The sequence below is a fragment of the Octopus bimaculoides genome, chromosome 6, assembly GCF_046866305.1.
Source record: "Octopus bimaculoides isolate indiv1 chromosome 6, ASM4686630v1, whole genome shotgun sequence".
Taxonomy (NCBI): domain Eukaryota; kingdom Metazoa; phylum Mollusca; class Cephalopoda; order Octopoda; family Octopodidae; genus Octopus; species Octopus bimaculoides.
In genome coordinates this window covers 22,611,672-22,631,671 of record NC_142933.1, presented here as the reverse complement: position 1 = coordinate 22,631,671, position 20,000 = coordinate 22,611,672, and the positions used below count along the sequence as shown (strand labels likewise).

At 37.9% G+C, this 20,000-nt stretch overlaps 1 protein-coding gene across 2 annotated transcripts in view; it reads right to left on the bottom strand.

Annotated features, from left to right (window-relative positions):
• LOC106883921 (breakpoint cluster region protein) overlaps positions 1–19,414 on the bottom strand; it is a 30,935-nt gene extending 11,521 nt beyond the window's left edge. Inside the window, exons 1-9 of one of the 2 annotated variants that reach the window (XM_089353589.1) lie at positions 19,246–19,414; positions 16,155–16,201; positions 13,427–13,457; positions 11,621–11,695; positions 7,703–7,914; positions 5,734–5,799; positions 4,363–4,511; positions 3,436–3,497; positions 2,327–2,404 (exon numbers count right to left, since the gene is read on the bottom strand). In XM_089353589.1, coding sequence (XP_089209715.1) covers positions 2,327–2,404; positions 3,436–3,497; positions 4,363–4,511; positions 5,734–5,799; positions 7,703–7,914; positions 11,621–11,695; positions 13,427–13,457; positions 16,155–16,201; positions 19,246–19,369 — 844 coding nt within the window. In that variant the 5' untranslated portion in view covers positions 19,370–19,414. The remainder of the gene's footprint in view (positions 1–2,326; positions 2,405–3,435; positions 3,498–4,362; positions 4,512–5,733; positions 5,800–7,702; positions 7,915–11,620; positions 11,696–13,426; positions 13,458–16,154; positions 16,202–19,245) is intronic. The other variant, XM_089353590.1, reaches the window with a different exon arrangement.
• Positions 19,415–20,000: the final 586 nt, after the last annotated feature.

Genomic DNA, 20,000 nt, shown 5'->3' with positions numbered 1-20,000 from the left:
TTTCGACAAAACGCATGAGTTTACTCCCGAGGTTCGATCCCAGAAAACCTATGTTTGGTTTCAAATCCGAGCGGGTAACAGATATAAGTATCAACCAAATAGTGGAATCAATACAACTCACCTTTCGCATCAATTTGTATCAGCATTTTTATATATTTTCTGGGGTTTTTTTTTTTATTAGTTGACCAAAGAGTAAAATACAGCGACAATGCCCATTTTCAGTACTTCTGTGACTGGCGAGAGAAAGGGAACAAGTGATTTTCAACACGTGGAATCCACTACAGGAATCCAAGAGTTAAAGGTGCTGTTGAATCGCACCATTCCAAAAATAATAACAATCCTGCCGACAGACTTCCACACAGCCTAACAAATTTCATTTACAAGGCCTTCATCGACCCAAAGCATATTCTAGAAGACAGTAGCTGATGATACCACGCAATGGGATTCGAACCCGAAAACCCGTAGTTCTGAAATTAATTTCTTAACCACACAGTCATGCCTAATTTGGAGGATGCAAACAGTGTGTTCAAACCTTAGCAATACCTATCTTTTACTTGCTTCAGTGAAACAAATCGACCTCAGGACTTTTGTTTTTATAATCTGGTACTTTTGCTGAAGTTCTAAGTTACCAAGACGTAAATAAACTTAACACCGGCTGTCAAGCGATGAGAGGGGCAGATACAAGCACACACACATACAGAGAGAGAGAGAGAGGCACACACACATGTATGTATGTGTGTATGTATACGATGGGCTACTTTTAGTTTTCAGCTACTTTATCGACTCAAACAAACCCGCGGGTTACAGTGGAAGACACTCGCCCAATGTGCCACGTAGTGGAACTGAAACTGAAACCATATGGTTGGGAAATAAACTTCTTACCAGACAGCCAAGGCTGCCAATAAGTTAAACTTTTAAGGCAGCGAGCTAACAGAAACGTTAGCACGCCGGGCGAAATGCTTAGCGGTATTTCGCCTGTCTTTACGTTCTGAGTTCAAATTCCGCTGAGGTTTACTTTGCCTTTCATCCTTTCGGAATAAATAAATTAAGTACCAGCCGCGTACTAGGGTCGATCTAATCGACTGGTCCCTAACTCCAAACCTTAACCCCCAAAATTTCGGGCCTTGTGCCTAGAGTAGAAAAGAATAAGTTACAATATTTGATCTTTCGATATAACAGTTGGGCATCTTAATGTCATTCAAATTCAGGGACCACCTGGGTGACCTGTTTCATTAACTGTTGAATATTAGTTTGCTATGATAAGAAAGAATGATAACTTTGAAATAAATCATTTCTTGAGAAGTTGTGAAGAGTGGCTGTGTGGTAAGTAGCTTGCTTACCAACCACATGGTTCAGGGTTCATTCCCACTGCGTGGCACCTTGGGCAAGTGTCTTCTACTATAGCCTCAGGCCGACCAAAGCCTTGTGAGTGGATTTGGTAGACGGAAACTGAAAGAAGCCCGTCGTATATATGTATATATATATATATATATATATATATATATATATATATATATATATGTATGTGTGTGTATATGTTTGTGTCTCTGTCCCCCCAACATCGCTTGACAACCGATGCTGGTGTGTTTACGTCCCCGTAACTTAGCGGTTCGGCTAAAGAGACCAATAGAATAAGTACTAGGCTTACAAAGAATAAGTCCTGGGGTCGATTTGCTCGACTAAAGGCGGTGCTCCAGCATGGCCGCAGTCAAATGACTGAAACAAGTAAAAGAGTACTATATCGTTGTATTAGCTAAATTTTGTTGTAGAAACGTATTTCATTGGATTATAGTAATATACAAACAAACAAGAGGACCTCTTCACGTCCGCTAAAAATAGCAATTAAATCTCTTTCAAATCACACTTCCTCCTTAAAAGGATACTGATGCACTACATACATTATACAGTGTTTCCGTCCCCTTTTCTGCAGACTACTTGAAAGAAAAAGATAGTGTGTTTATGGATGGATCGCCTTTTATCAACGAGAGCTGTCTTGGGTCTACGCAACAGAAAAACTAGAACATAGAGCGTTAAATTAATTTCTTACAGTATAGGTCATTTGAACGTGAAATTTTTTTTTCTTTTTGGAAGGATAGGGTGTGTACAGTTACAAGGCAGTACCTACAGCACACAAGCCTCGGAGCATTTGCATGCAGTGTTTCAATATAGCAACAAACCAATCAACAATTTTACAGTGCTACCATTTTGTGCCATTGCCGTGTGTAAAAACAACAGCAACGGAAAGAGAAGCAGCAGTAGCAACACTGGAAGAACAGATTAAGACGAAAACAAAGAAGGATACTTTATTTAATACTCTAATACTTACAAATATCAAAGACGGCAACTAGATCATTCACTCTTGTGTCATCTCCACGCATTATGTAAATAAATGACGTGTCCAAACCTTCGAGGAAAACAGAAAAATTAAAAGTGAGAGCTGCCATATGCAGGCATTATTTACATGTTACATGAAGACATCTGTACAATGAAAGGAAACAGCAATAAAGCACCTCCTCCAACGTTACGTTTGAAGTTTGCAGAAGAAAGTTACTGCATTTGTAGATGTATATTTGGAGTATCTACATGACAACAGTACAGGTCTCAACAATATTCCTTCTAAAATGTATTTACTTGAATCATATTGTAAAGTAATTTTTAAAATAACAGCAAAACATTAAAGGGAGGCTTAAGGCTAAGTCTAGAAAAATGTATTAAAAAATTCGTTTTGATCGCAACTTTTAAGTTTCGCTTGACGGTTTATTCAACCAGTGATGAATAATTAAATATATTATACGATTGAGAAGAAAGAGAGGGAAGTGGGAGTTTTCCCTTAATGGCTGCAACCTTAAACTCCCATCTATCTATCTATCCATCTCTCTTTCTTCCCCCTCCTCTTTTCTAGCAAAACCACCTTACGCCCACTCCTAAATATTTAACCGCTTTCTTTCCTTTTCTTCTCATTGCATTATCAAATCTTCAGAGATGTACAATTTTCATTTGTAATTTTAGGTATGCTTGTTGCATTAGTGAAAACGTTACAATCACTGCTACTGCAATAACTGTGAAATGCGATTAAGGACAGAGTTTACATAGTTGGCATCTGGTGGAGAAGTGCCATGCACATATGTGTGTATGTGTGTATGGATGTGTAATCGTACCATCCTGCCTTTAGCACTATAAATGAACCAATCCAATCGTATAACTTTTCTAAGCTAGCTGATAATTTTACAGAAAAGGTTCTGGTTACTAAAAAGTGTGGGAGAAATAAGACATAACTTTCGACTGACTCAAAAAACAACTGACGTTCCTAAAGTTCGTGTTAGCTTCTGTGTAGTCTTGTGAAGGTTTATGAATAACATAGCCTAGTCATACGAGTGGGGTGGGGAATATTAATAACACTAACATCGAAGAGTTAATAAAACTACAATGTCTTACCTCTTTGTTCTATTTCCTCAATACAGCTCGTTACAATCAGGGGAATCTTTCGCTCTTCACGCCTTTTCAAAACAATGATAAGGATGAATAACAACAACAATAATAATAATAATGATAATAATAATAATGATGACGATAAGGATGGTAATTTCCTTTATTTGCCACCAGACCGAAGGATGAGGGGAACAATATGAAGACAGACATAAAGTGTGGAGGTTTACGTATAATAAAATGATGAAGACAAAGTTTTAAAAAGTATATATATATATTTAAAAAATTCACTCGAGGACAGCACCACCCTCTCCACCCTCGCTTACCTTAACAAGTAAAACTTTAAAAAGACGATGAGGGCTCTACCAAAAAAGAATTTCTCTGTCCGCATGCCTTTCAACCTCGTTCACCAGACAACCTCTTTAGTCACAGCCACCAAGCAAAGGAGAACTACCTTATCTTCCCAATCAAAGGAAGGCGGCGGGGCAATCATCTCTATTGATTCTTATTTCTTTACTGCCCAAAAGGGGCTACACACAGAGGGGGCAAACAAGGACAGACAAACGGATTAAGTCGATTATATCGACCTCAATGCGAAAGTGGTACTTATTTAATCGACCCCGAAAGGATGAAAGGCAAAGTCAACCTCGGCGGAATTTGAACTCAGAACGTAGGAGACAGACGAAGTACCGCTAAGCTTTTCGCCAGGCGCGCCAACGATTCCGGCATGCCAACGATTCCGGCATGCCAAAGATTCCGGCATGCCAACGATTCCGGCATGCCAACGATTCTGCCAGCTCGCAGCCTTTCTAATGATAATGATAATGATGGTTTCAAATTTTGGGACAAGGCCATAAGAAAAATAAAAACGAGATTCAAACCCAACCCGACCTCAGAAAATTAAATAGTAGATAACCATCACATGGCCTTACTCACTTCAAAACATCCTTTATGCATTGGCCGAACACTTTTCCACGCATGCGCCACAAACGTAGAACATCGTCGTTAGAGGAATCTAACATAGTCCGCTGTTTCTCTTTGAATTCGTGAGCGAAAAATCGCACTGACATGACCAGGTATAGTCTCTGCAAGACAGAGTGAGAGTAAAGCATTGAGGAAGTCAAGGAAATGAGATAAGTGTTTTAGTTGTTGTTGTGGAGGATGGGATCGGCATTTCGTTTTGTTTGTTTGAGGTCATTGTTGGCATCGTTGTGTTATGGTCTGTTCTGAAATTCTTTGAGAGTCTAACAAACAGAAAGATACAAGACTGACAGCTAGTCAACTAGCAGTGTATCTTACTGGAAGTAAATACAAAGATGAGCAGCTAAAGAAAGACAAAGATACATGCACCACCCATACGTTTACATAAAAGATGTATGTTCGTTTCTTTTTTGCATCTGTTATATTTCATTATTGATCTGCTATATTAATGAAGATATATCCTTTAATTTGCTGCTTTTCTTTAAACGAACTGAGATGATATGATACTTTGCAGAACTGTAATTTTAACGAGTTATATCTATTTATCACCCGAAGAGACACATCTACACCGTCGGATGTTCTCGAATCAGTCGTTAAGTATCCCATCCGTGAGGAGTCGATACTAGATGGGTCGAAACAATTGTAGTGATTAATAAAAATTCTTGATTCTTCCATCTTCCGTCTCTCTCGTTAACCAAATGCACAACGAACAGAGTGAAAGCGAACGTGCTTTACTGGTAACCTACCAGGTATAAACCATATCATTTATTATCTAATATATATATATATGTGTGTGTGTGTGTGTGTGTGTGTACAAGGACAAACAATTCGCGAGAAAAAATATAATTCTCGAAAATTAATTTGCTAAAATATTAATTTTGTTATCATCAGAAATGACTATTTAAAAAAATGATAATAACAGAATTAATAATATAGGTGATCGCAGGCCCAAGAAAAGCATTAAATAGCTGAAGGATTAAAATTAAAATTAATCAAAGGACAAACTAGGTATGTCTACTTGCTGGAAATAACAGTCAAAACTTATTTAAAGCGCCAAAGTTACACTGATGATAACTACAGAAACCAACCGAAGAAGATCAGGTTAATAAAATCTCCTAACGTACATTTAAGTATAAGGAATCAAATAATATCATAAAATGATAAAATGACGGGACGGCGACTGTGGGAAAGCCATTTAATGTATCGCTAAATGATCTGCTTCAACGGACCTGACCTGACGTGAAATAACAATAACAAAAGAAGAGGAAGGGATACAGGAAAAGAAAATAAATAAAAACAAATAAGAAGCCACGTAGCAACACTTACAGAATCGGCTGGTATCAACGGGACGGTAACCAAGCAGTAGTGATCGCTGAGATATGCTGTGTGGAGCTGACAACAAAAGATAATTTAAGATTGAGACCCTTCTATTCGCCGTAACACTCGGTTATATTACATTTCTGCTATAGGCACAAGGTCCGAAATTTGTGGGGACAGGGACCAGTCGATTAGATATACACCCCACCCCCCACATCCAGTACGAAACTGGTACTTAATTTATCGACCCCGAAATGATGAAAGGCAAAGTCGACTTCGTCGGAATTTGAACTCAGAACGTAGCAGCAAAAGAAATACCGCTAAGCATTCCGCCCATCGTGCTAATGATTCTGCCAGCTCACCAATAATGTGTGTGTGTGTGTGTGTGTGTGTGTGTGTGTGTGTGTGTGTGTGTGTGTGTGTGTGCGCGTGTGTGACGTCGCTTTCGCGTGACTGATGACATATAACCCATTTCAACGTTTTGCATGGTTGAGTCGTCGGCGACTAAACCGGCAAACCCATCCAATTTGGCTTAGTGAGGAAGGTGATTTTTTTTTTAGCGAAGGGGCACCCTGAGGGATGGAAAAGAAGACTCGTAGAAGGGTGGAGGAACTCAGCAGAGTTAATAGCCATCCATAATAGTCATGGGTAGATGGTACCCATCAGTCGTGTGAAGACAAGCCATATAGTAGAATGAAATCGCGAGAAAGGGTTTTATTTCAGAGATTTTTATGAACACACGCTTACAAACTGATGATCGTTCTGGCTCAGGCACTATTGGTAACGCGAAGCAATGGAATCCCAAACATTAGGAAACATTTTGTTCGATAGTTGTGCGCACTCTAGTTCAATATCGTCGACTGTCGGCAGTTGCAATCATACTTTTTTAAGTACTTCCCCTTTTAAAAATTTTTAGTGGTGTGAGGTCTGTTGAACACGGAGGGTTTTCAACTGAACCCTTTCTTTCAATTAATCTATTTGACAAAATCTCATCAAAGTAGGCCGTTACATTACTACAGCAGTGGTGAGGTGTCCCATCTTGTTGGAAATATTAAAAGATCAAATACGACAGACATTATTGTTGACAAACAGTTGAAACATAGCGTCCTATATGTGCTGATTGTCAATTTAATTATCACTGAATTTGAGATCACGTGTTAATAACTGAGAGTACCTGGACATTTTGATATTAAAAGAAGACAAGATCGCGAGCTGGTAGAATTGTTAGCACGCCGGGTGCAATGCTCAACAGCATTTCATCCATCTTTACGTTCTGAGTTCAAATACGGCCGAGATCAACTTTGCCCTTCATCCTTTCGGGGTCGATAGATATCAATTGAGTACTGGGTTCGATGTAATTGATTTACTCTCTCCTAAAATTTCTGGCCTTGTACCAAAATTTGTAATCGTTATTAAAACGAGACAAGATAGCGAACGGGCAGAATCATAACGCGCCGGACAAATTGCTTAGCGGCATTTTTTCCGGCTTTACGTTCTAAGTTCAAATTCCGTCGAGGTCGACTTTGCTTTTCATCCATTTGGGATCGATAAACTCACGTAAAACTTGTTGGGAAAATAATGATAATATTGGTTTAAAAGTTTTGACGCAAGGCTACCAATTTCGAAGGAGGGGGCACGTCGATTACATGACCCCAGCGCTCAGCTGGTACTTAAATTATCAACGCCGAAAGGATAAAAGGTAAAGTCGACCTCAGTAAAATTTGAACTCGAGAACGGACGAAACACTGTTAAGCATTTTGCTCGGCGTGCTAATGATTGCGCCAGCTCATCGCCTTGAGTACAATAATAATATGTCTGAAGTAAAAATCCAAATGCAATTAGAAAAATAAACATTAAATAGAAAGCATAAATAAAAATATTCTAATTACAATAATGATGCAAAACGAAATTTAAAAAACAAAACTTGCTAAATGTGATTTGGGGTCCGGCAACAAATCGCAAACTTTTGTCTATTTACTTCGAATGTACCCATAGCGAAAAACTGGAAATCCTGGAATGTGCTTGGGTTACGTTTGTAGGCGTTGATCCTCAACGTTTGAGAACAGTTCAATGATATTTCAAACTTCTGATCAAAAATTAGGTCTCTGCTCATTTTTGTGATGTCACTTGTGAAAACTCTGGAGAAAAATCCGCCTAAGTAGTCGACTTGCAAGGTTAAAAATACGTCTGCTGGAAATATGGTAAGAAGAAAAATACAATTGTAGAAAGTCGTACGTATAAAAGTTACAAAGATATGTTGGGTATGTGGTAAAATGATTTGGGTCTAAGTTGCAACAGATGTGATGGGAATATTGATTAAAAGACAATAAAACAAGTGTATTAGTATTATTTTTATTTTTTACTTGTTTCTGTCATTGGATTGCGGCCAGGCTGTGGCACCGTCTTGAATGGTTCAGTCGAAGAAATTGATCCCAGTACTTACATGCTCTTTAAAGTTTGCTATTTATCTATAGTTAACATTTGCCGACCCGCTAAGTTACAGGAAAATAAACAAACTCCGGTGTGAAGAGGTGAGGTGACAAACATACATATTAAAAAGGCATACACGTACGCACACACACACACACACACACACACACACACATACATACATACATACATACATACTGCCTTACTGACTAAAGTAACTAACCATTGTCCCCTACTATAACTATGGTAAATAGCAGGCACAACCACAACGATTACTGTAGTAGTAGTAGTAGTAGTAGTAGTAGTAGTAGTAGTAGTAGTAGTAGTAGTAGTAGTAGAAGTAGTCCGGATTATATATTTGTCATATATGCCTTACTGAAATTTTTCCAGAAAAAATAACTTTGACTTTGAAGTACTCTCTCCTTGAGAGAGTATTCCCTGCCAAAGTAAGTGAAAAACCCCACCAGATACGGTATTAAAAGCTATTAACGAAATTGGAGTATTTACAGCAGTGTAATGAACCCTCATTCTGGCAGATTAACGCCTGTCTATATTCCCTGTCTACATAAACGACATTTAAAAAGTGAACAAAACCCAAACAACGAAGAAAGTGCCATCATAGGGTTTGAAGACAGAGAAAAAGATAGGACATTTGCGGAAAACCATCAGGCATGTGATGATGCTCATTGCGTGCAAACAAGCAAATCACTATATGTTTCACCAAGAAGAAGTGAAGAAGGAGATAGAAGTGATGTTTGGAAACAGCAAAAGGAGGTCACTCACTTGCAAACTAATCATCCTCAAGCAGGAGCTAAAAGCTGTCAGTGAGAAACTCCGACATCAGAAGAGAATAACCGAGAGAAAACAATAAACGAAAAATTTAATTGGAACCACGCAGCAGTGTACAGACATGAAAGGTAAAGCAGTCAGCATCACAGGAGTTCCTTCACCAGAAGACATAGACTCCTTCTAGAAGAAAATCTGGAGTGAAGAGGAGTTTAACCAAGATGCTCTGTGGCTGGAAGAAATTCGAAGTTATTGTCCATGCATTACACCCAAGACATACATCTTTGATGGTGATACCTTTGTAAATGTGACCCAGAAACTTCAGGATGGAAAAGCACATCCCTTCAGCAATATCTTTTAACTACCAAGTGTCGAAGTGCATCCCTTGACCAAGTTTGCATACATGAAGCTGATAACATCATAAGACTTGAAAAGCAGTTCCTTGAGCAGCGTTCCTTGTCTGATAACCTTAAATACATACCCAAAGAAGTTGCACAACTCTACCGCAACATACCATTAGAGGAAAAGATGAACGTATATAAGCAGAAGACCATGCGTGGATATGTTTGTAGAAAGCTCCTGGATGTTAGTAGCATTGATCATCAAAGCAATCTATCATGGACCAACAAACGGGTTACTAACTTCCACTTTGAAAGGTATGCATTTGCAATCCAGGAACAAGAAATATCAACTTGATACACAAAAAGGACAGAGATGCATGAAAAGCAGCAAAATGCGATAACCTATGCAGACTTTGTGGAGTTAACACCAAAGATATCACCCACATCATAAGCAGCTGTTTGCAAATGTCATCACGGTATTATCTGCCGATGAGATACGATGTTGTAGCTAGGTTACTGTATAACGAAATCCGTTGGAAGGATAAACCTGAGTACAAAGAAGTAAGAACCTACAGTATGGCGGAAGTTATAGCCACTCCTAATTAAAAGGAATACTGGTGGAATGTCCCAGTGAAAACCTCAATAAAATGTAAACATAATAGACCTGACGTAGTAGTTTGGGACAAAGAGAAACTGGGCACAGCTGTGGAAATCAACTGCCCAGCAGATGTTAGCATAAAGCTAAAGATCAGCGAAAAAGAAAATACCCACACTGAACTATTGAGAAATCTACAGTCACTCTATCCAGATTACATGTTCAGGTTTACACCTGTAACTATTGGGCCACTGGGACATGTAACACACTGCCTAAATACCAATCTTGAGAAATTAGGCTTCTCAAAACCAGAAAGGAGAAAGCTGGTTTGAAAACTACGGATCCAAGCCATCACTGGAATTGTAAAAATTGGTAAAACTTTCCAGAAGTTCATCATGTAAGTATATATATGAGCATGTCTAGACTTGCAAGTATATGCATGAGAAGACAAAACAAAACATATAAATCAAAAAATATAAAACAAAAACATATAAATCTGCACATATAATACAGTCATGCATACATGCATGCACACACACACACACACACACACACACACATACACACACATACACACACATACACACAAACAAACAAGCAAACACGCAAACACGCATACATTCAAAAATATCCTTTTGATGTTGAAATTCCAATGAAGGAACCTCGGATCTAGGTTAGAAACTGAGTCTTTCTATATTGGCAAAAAACCTTGGAATAAAACTGAATAATGACATACATACATACATACATACATACATACATACATACATACATACGTAATATAAAATACTGGCACTCCATCGATTACCACGACGAGGGTTACAGTTGATCCGATCAAAACTTCTGTCAAATGTAAACATAAACAGGCCGGATATTGTTGTTTGAGACAGACGGGCAAAGGTACGTATCATCATAGAGGTCAGCTGCCCTGCAGATATAAATATCTCTTTGAAAAATCAAAGGAAAAGAGGATATTTATGGACAACTCCTCGAAACCTCTAGCTTCTATATCCAGATTATGAATTCATATTCATACCAATAATAATTGGAGCATTTGGTTTTGTTAGTAAATGCTTAAAGGAGAATCTGGATAAACTGGGATTTTCAGGAAGAGAAATCGACCGGCTAATTCGTACATTACAAGTCCAATCTGTGAGTGGAACAGTAAAAATATGCAATATTTTTCCCAGGTTCCAAATGTGAATTTGTCTGTGTTAATTACATCCCAAGAATTGAGCCTTGTATGTTTGTTGGAAGTCGGCTCTCTCCTCAGTGGAAGATTTCTAATAATTAATAAATAGAAGAGAAATACATAAAGGCGCACATATATTCTTGAATCCCACCACAGACACACACGTCAAACCTCTTATGTAAACCATTCCAGACGTGACAAGATCATCCTATTGGACATATAGCACCCAGGATCACATTACCTAACGTGATCCTTTTATTAGGTCTAATCTGAAGGAATTTTATCTGATATTTCTATCGAAACAAGCGATCATGTAGAATCCCTCTTGTTGCTTCAACACGCACATATTGACGCAGAAGCATAAACACACAGACAGACACAAGCACACGAATACACACGAATAACACATGCACAAATATGCTAACACACATAGATATACATACGCGTATACACTCACAGACCGAGGCATATGCACACAAACACACATATACACACAAATATACACATACAGGTAGAGGTAAAAAAAAGAAAGAGGCAAATGAAACCACTCACCTGTGTCTAATACAATCCCCCTCATTTGATGCAAATAGACATCGAGGGTCCCCTCATAGAAATTCAGCGGGTTATCTGTGGATTAAATACAGCAAGCATCGTTATAATATAGCGATAGTGTTTGAGTGATTGAGATGAAAGTGTTTGAGATGAAAGTTGGACGTGATAATAGAGATGCAGTAAATGTTGTAATAGTGGTGGTCGAGGCTACAGTGGTGATGGTAGGGGTACTGGTGGTGGTGGTGGTGGTGGTGGTAGTGGTGGTGGTGGTGGTGGTGGTCGTCGTCGTCGTCGTCGTCGGCAGCGGCGGCGGCGGCGTCGTCGGCGGCGTCGGCGGCGTCGTGCTGCTGCTGCTGCTGCTGGTGATACGGGTGCTGCTAGTGTTTGTAGAGGGGCTGCTGCTGCCTATAGAGGTGCTGCTGCTAGTGCTGCTGCTGCTGGTGGTGTTTGTAGAGGTGCTACGGCTACTGGTGATGATAGCAGGCTGTCATTGACATTGGATGAACTGATACTGGAGGTATGTTAATTGTGGCATTAATAGGTGGGGGAGGGGTGTCAGATTTAGAGATGATGGCAGTGGACTTCGTTCAAATAATTTTGATAGCGTTTGTGCTTTCCCTGTCTTTCCTTTTCCTCACTACAATCTCCACTTATATTCTGAAGAAGAACTATATCCGAAACGTCACAATTAACTATTATCCAGTTTTCCCTGCGTCAAAATAATTATTTTGAATAAAAGCTTGTCTATGCTTTTATGCTTGTATATAAATATACACATCGGTATGAGGTAGAAAGTAATTTCATGGCCAATCAAAAACCAAAACCGGTATAACTACTGGTTATTGATCGGCTGCGAAACAATTCCAATATTGTAATATGATTACAAGAATGATACTGATATAAGCTAGCTAGTAAAACATAAGTATTAGATGTGACTTAAGCTTTGGAAATAGGCATTTGATATAATTGCAAACTTGAACTCTCAGCAGGCACTGGAGGTGTTGTTCGCAACTCTATCTCACCCAACATCCCGTGTTGGGATGTTTTTCATGTTAAACTGTATTAGTAGTCTAAAAATTATTAGAAATGCTGATGTGATGAGATTAGGTTAATCACCAAGCCAGCCAACTAGTAGAAACGTTAGTATGCCGAGCAAAATGCCTACCGACATTTCGTCCATGTTCTAAGTTCAAACTCTGCCGGAGTCGACTCTGCCTTGCAACCCATTGAACACTGAAGTTGATGTAATTGACTAACTCCCAGCCCCGAATCTGCTGGTTTGTGCCAGAAAATTGAAACCAATACTAGTTTAATCATTGCATCAAGGAATAGCGGGGTGTAATTCCAAAAATGTTCCAGACTTATTAGCTCTCTTCAGCGGAGTATAAACTTTATCATACCGGTCCACCTTGTTATTTACTTACTTAAATATTTTACTTATTTAAATATTGCAGTATTTCTACCACCACCCCGTCAGGCTCTGTTTTGTACATGTACTTATTATTAATTTCCTTAGCCCTACGAGAAAAGTATATACCCAGCAGAGAAGGACTTATAGGACCAAAACATGCCTGGAGTTGCCTTCCTTACTTGGCAAAAATGTTTTTAAATAATGGAGTTTTTTCTCCGTTATGTTTATGTCTTTTTCTTACAACTAAAATATTTATAATTAGATTTCTAATATACGTTTCATTACGTTGACACTATCTTAAGTTCTGCTTCTCAGACAGCCTTTCTGTACAATTAATGATAGAGTTTTTCATAGTTAATAGATAACTGAGAATAAAAATGTTTTTTTCTGCTTACTTGCGTTGCTCAGACTAGTCAATCTTGGAATCTGCCAAAATAAAGAAAAGATTTCAACACTGAAATAGACGCGAACGTGGCTGTGCGGTAAGAAGTTTGTTGCCCAAACATATAATCCTGGTTCAATCCCACTACGTGGCACATTGGGTAAGGATGTTCTGCAATAGCCCTGAGCCAACAAAAGCCTTGTGTGTGTGTGTCTATATATTGTAGATAGATAGACAGATAGATAGATAGATAGATAGATAGATAGATAGATAGATAGATAGATAGATAGATAGATGACTGTATGTGTGGTGTAACTCTGTGTGAGTGGCTTTGTTTTCGCATATCTCTCCACCACCACTTGACAACCGGTGTTGGTTACTAACGTCCCCATAACATAGCGGTTCACCGATAGAATAAGCACCAGGCTTAAAAACAATGGTTACTGGAGTCGATTTGTTCTCACTAAACTCCTTAAGCTGATGCTCCAGCATGGTCGTTTTCAAACGACTGAAATAAATAAAAGATGAAATACTTAAGATATGAAATTGCTCGTATCTGAAAAGAATTTTACTTTCTGGTTTGAGTCTTCTGTAGACTATTTCGATGGAGAGAAACAAAAGGTGAAAATATTTAGATGATGAACATTCATATATATATATATATATATATATATATATATATATATATATATGGATATAGATATTAATATATTTACAGAACAGACTTACATGGAGAACAAAGATACATGAAATTAAGGGGAGGAAGCATGGTAAAGAGATTGGTATCTAATATACCAATCTCTCCGCCCTGCAGACGATAATCAGATTAACGTAATGTTTCTATGCATCGACTTCTGGTTACATATTCTTGACATTTTGCACACTCCATCTGCTAATATTGCAAATATTACGGATTTCCGATGTCCCAGAAACAGTTGTCGGACCTGAAATAACATGCCCTCATCCCGGAGTCCATGTAAATATTTTCTGTAAATATATAAATACCTATATGCTTTTATATGAATGTTCATGTGAATATTTTCAGTTTTTGCTTCTGTCTCTCTCTCTATATATATATCCTTAGATACGTATCGTGATCAATAAGTATCCGGAGTGTTGCTATAGTAACGAAGCTAAAGCACGCAGAGTGAAGCTGCTTGGCACGGATTGACCTTGAACTCTGCTCTGCATGTTGCACTAAGTTTTAACGTTCTAGTTCACTTTCACAGTTTACAGCAGTGTTTGGAAGGAAGATTTGTATCATGTGATCGTCGCATTGGCCATGACAGAGAAAGTTGAGCAGAAAATCTGCATCAAATTTTGCCAAAAGCTTGGCGATACCTACTCAGAGGCCTACTCAAAGTTTTCAAAATGTTTTCATCGTTCACGATACAATCAAGTATATCTTGTGCAACTGAAACCCCAGTGTCCTTTTGGTTAGCTGAAAGCAGTTTTGTCAGAAACAGGCAGACACGCGTCTCATACCCAAATCTTCAGTGATAATGGACTGAACTGAACCGTAACTAATCTGCACATCCTCTGATAAATCACGGATGGCGATTCGACAATTCCCTCTCACAGCTGCATGCATATCTACGAGGTTTTTTCTCAGTTTTGCTGGTTGTGGGTCACCTAGAACATTTGTCACTATCGACATTTTTCGGCCACTTGTGAGCGGCTCATACAATCCTCTCCATACACTTTCTGCAACTCTGTGCATGCCTCTGAGCAGGTATCACCATGAAAATTTTTTCTATCACGGTCAATGCGTCGATCACACACTACACACCTTCCTTCCAAGCACTGCTGTAAACAGCAGAAGCGAGTTAGAACGTTAAAACTTAGTGCGTATACACATCAGTCTTCAAGATCAATCTGTGCCAATCCGTTTCACTCTGCGTGCTTTAGTTTAGTTACTATGGCAACAGGATATTTATTGATCAGACCTCGTATATATATTTACATGCCAATATATGTAGTTATATTTCATTTATCAATCCCAAGCGTGCTTACTTGTTTATTTGCATCATTGTCTCCATATCAGTTCAACTGGATTCCTCTTATAGCCAATCTTTACCCCGAGGACTTAGTCCTCGATAAAGATTTCGAAGTGTAACTTCAAATCATTTGAGTACTACTGTTTTCTATATTGAAGATCTTTGGATCTCTTCTGTTGACTACATGTGTGTGTTTACGTGATTATGTATTTATGTCTCCGTAACTTAGCGGTTCTACAAAACAAGCCATTTGAATAAGTACTACGCTTTCAAAGAATAAGTCCTGGGGTTGATTTCTTCGACTAAAACCTTTAAGGCGGTGCTCCAGCATGACCGCAGTCAAATGATTGAAACAAGTAAAAGAATAAAAGAATATATATATATATATATATATATATATATATATATACACACACACACATGCATACACACACACACAAACACACACACACACACACACATATATAGAGATAGATAGATAGATAGATAGATGAAAGGGAAATAAGTTGATTCATCAGTTTACAGTTGTTTCCACTAAAAGAATTAATCATTACTATGTAATGATTAATTCATTATACTCCCCTAGTATTTTCAGTGTGTGTGTGTGTGTGTATGTGTGTGTGTGTGTGTGTGTGTGTGTGTGTGTGTGTGTGTGTGTGTGTGCGTGTGTGTGCGTGTGTGTGTGTGTGTACAGACATATAGTCAGGTGAAGAAAACTGTTTAAAATGGTAGACATCGACTTACTATTCCGTAATTTGCTATACAACTCTCATATGCCACGAGATCCATATCTAAGAGAGAGAAAAAAAAAGGATATTCATTTCGTTCATTTAATCTCAAATACAAACGACAAGTTTAATGGGTCGCATGGACTTAAACCATGTCGGTAAAATATAAACATGATGGTAAGAAAAATTGGAAGACAACACTAGGAATGAATTGGAAATTTTAGAAATTTCCTGAGGGCGGGACAGTATTATCTCTGTGTCCACTACCATGTAGCTCTCATCTGTTTATGCTATGCACGTGTTGCTGGAGCATTTCATTGTTTGGCATATGACACACTAACATACATGCGATATTCTTACGATTGCTCATTTACATATCTGCAAACACGGAAATATCATCCAGTCTACTCTTAAGTAGTTGGTGTTAGGAAGGGTATCCTATTGTAGATACCATGCCAAAGCTGACATAGGAAATGGTGGTTCTATATCTGACTCCTCTGTTCTTGTCAAACCATCCAGTCATGCTAGCATAGATAAAAAGGATAATGATAATGATGATGATGATGATGATGATGATGATACATACATGTACATGCATGTAAATACAAACACATACACACACATATATATATGCACAAACAAATGCATACACATACACGCACACACACTCTCCCTCCCTCCCTCTCCCTCTCTCTTTCTCTCTAAGTAAATATGTCTGCATATATATATATATATATATATATATATATATATATATATATATATATATATAGAGAGAGAGAGAGAGAGAGAGAGAGAGAGAGAGACTTAAAGAATTTCAAGCACTTATAAATGGACTTGATTTAAACGTTCAATTCACGATGAAATATAGCCATCAACACCTTCCCTTCCTCGACATCCTCATTAAGAAATCTAACAACGTAATAGAAACAGATCTATACTATAAGCCCACGGACTCCAAGCAATATCTATCGTTCAACTCATGCCACCCCAGACACACCAGAATAAATACCTCCTTCAATCTAGCAAAAAGGATCCGTACTATAGTTTCTAATACAAGCACCAGGGGCACACGACTACATGAACTAAAGGATACATTAATCACCAGGAACTACCCGCCTTCACTAATTAACATATGCTTTCAACGTGCCCTACAACTCAACATCCACGAATTCATACATCCCCATTAAAGAAGGATTTACAAACAAAAGCTCTACCATACATCTCCACACACAACCCTCTTAACCATGAAGCCTTCGATACCATCCTTCGAAACATTCCCCTGCTAAAAACGGACCCCAGAATGAACTTAATCCTCCAAACACACACCATCATAAAGCGCAAGAGACAACCCAAATCTATGGAAAGTCTCTTAAAACAAGCCCGTATATGCTCAACAACACTGAAGCCGTTAGTAAGAAAATGCGGAAGACCCAAGTGTGGGAAATGCGTCAATTTAATTGAGGGATCAGAGTTCTTCTTCAAACAGAGACAACGTTTCACAGTGAAAAGCAGCTTTGCTCGTGCTTCGGAGAACCTGATATACGCACTAACCTGCTCTGGATGTTAAGAGCAATACATAGGCCAAACAAAAAAACAGTTTACGTCAAAGGATGGCTCTGCACAGGTCCCAGATCAAAATTCCGAAAAACATAAAAATAGCATTCAGCCAACACATCGACATTTGCACCAATAACAAAAATCCAAGCTTCAGAAATTTTACCCTTTTTGAACGCATCTACAACAAATGACACATCCACCATGACTTTAGAATAACACACACGCAAATATTAAAAATGATACATTCAGAAGAGATACCCAAGAATTCATTTAAAACAGTCCTAATCACTACTATAATCCATGAGCCACTTTTAGATTACTTGACCATTTAACATCCTACTACTATCATACCACCCCACATTCTTTTATTATTCTTTCTCTTCTCCTCCTTCCCCTTTCTCTTCATCTTTTTCTTCCTCTCCGCCACATCCTTCCTTATTTTACCACTACTGCTGTTTAGAATAACACCCACGGAAATATTAAAAACATTCAAAAGAGATGTCTCAAGAATTCAATCACCACTACCATCCACAACAAGTCACTTTCAGAGCACTTGACCATTTAACATCCTACTACTATAATACCACTCCCGCATTCTTTTCTTCTTTTTCTTCTTCTTCTTCTTCTTCTTCTTCTTCTTCTTCTTCTTCTTCTTCTTCTTCTTCTTCTTCTTCTTCTTCTTCTTCTCTGCCAAGTATTCAGTACGACCTCGAACCCACAAGAGTAAATAAGAGAGACAGAGACAGGCAGAAACAAAGAAAATGTCCCTTGTATTTGGATACTATGCAAATGTTCATTTAAAAAACTTTTCATTTAATTTTTCCAAAATTTAATTGATTTCCATACTTAGAGCTGGAAAAGTCTCAATGACTGAAACCGGTACTAAAATGTTTTTTTATGGTAAAATTGTTTCACCATATTCGACTTTGAATTTTTCCTGGTATATATATATATATATATATATATATATATATATATATATATATATATATATATATATACACATACCATCTCAACATCTTACACCAAACTTCCAATGATTTCTTGTACAGAAAGCTCAAAACATTCCATAGTTTTGTTAAGGCAATTTTGTCTCCTTCAGCAACACAAATATTCTAACAAAACATATCAAAAACATTACATATTAAGTGCTATATTCATAACCCTAGCTAACCTTGGATAACAGGCAACCAGATCATCAAATTGCTACTAGTACTAGACTTCATTATCATGATGATCTTTCATAGCAAACGCACATCATCAAGCAACCGACAACTGCACCGTGAGACAAACAAAACCAGATGCGTACAACAGATATACTCTTTCTGCAGTATTTACAAGACTTTTATGTTGATATAAACACACATTTGGCACCTAAGGAATAATGATATACGTATAAAAATAAACTGAGCAATTGTAAACAATTGCGAAACTACAACTACACACACTCTCACACGCATACACACCCAATATATTTCTTTTATATTTATTTGTTTCAACAGAAACAAATCCACAGCAGAAAAAAATATTCTTGCATTATTACTTACACGCGTAATCATGATTTTCGATTAGGTCTTTCCAAGTTTGGTATTCAACTCGCGAGAAAAATAGTAAATGGTAATATTTTTTGTCGACTGTAGTTATTAGAGTGAGTTTCAAATGTGGGAGCATGAGTGCAAGAGAGGCTTCCTAGATTTAGAAAATAATTAAAAGCAATATGGCGGATAAAATGATCGGGAGTAGGTTAGACACGTTCTCAGTAAAGTTCAATAAAGATATTTCTGATAAAGATATAGTTTCTATAGAAGTCTCATCTGTATAGTATGTTATATATAGGTGTAACAGAACTAGTGAACTAGTCTTTAACTCAACTCCACGAACATATATATATATATATATATATATATATATATATATATATACAAAGTATGGCGGTTTAGTTCACAGGTGAGCTAAACGATTAGGTACGCTAAGTAAGTGCTGTAACGGACTACGAGGGCTCCAAGGTTATAGCAGAGACGGTAGTTATGGAGCCATTGCAGATTTCCTATGTAGCGGATATATTATTGGTAAAGAGGACAACAAACATTAAGGCAAGGCATACATCTCAAGTCGTATACAACATTATTATTGGGAAAAAATTCAAAGTCTTACAGTTGTTTCTGGGATATCTCCGTGTATGAAATATTCCATCATCAGAGACAAATAGGGATAAATAGGGAAAATGAGAATGGTGTATCTTAATGAGATGATGACATAGAGGAAGGGAGTAAAAAAATAAGGAGCTGGAGAGAAAGAAGAA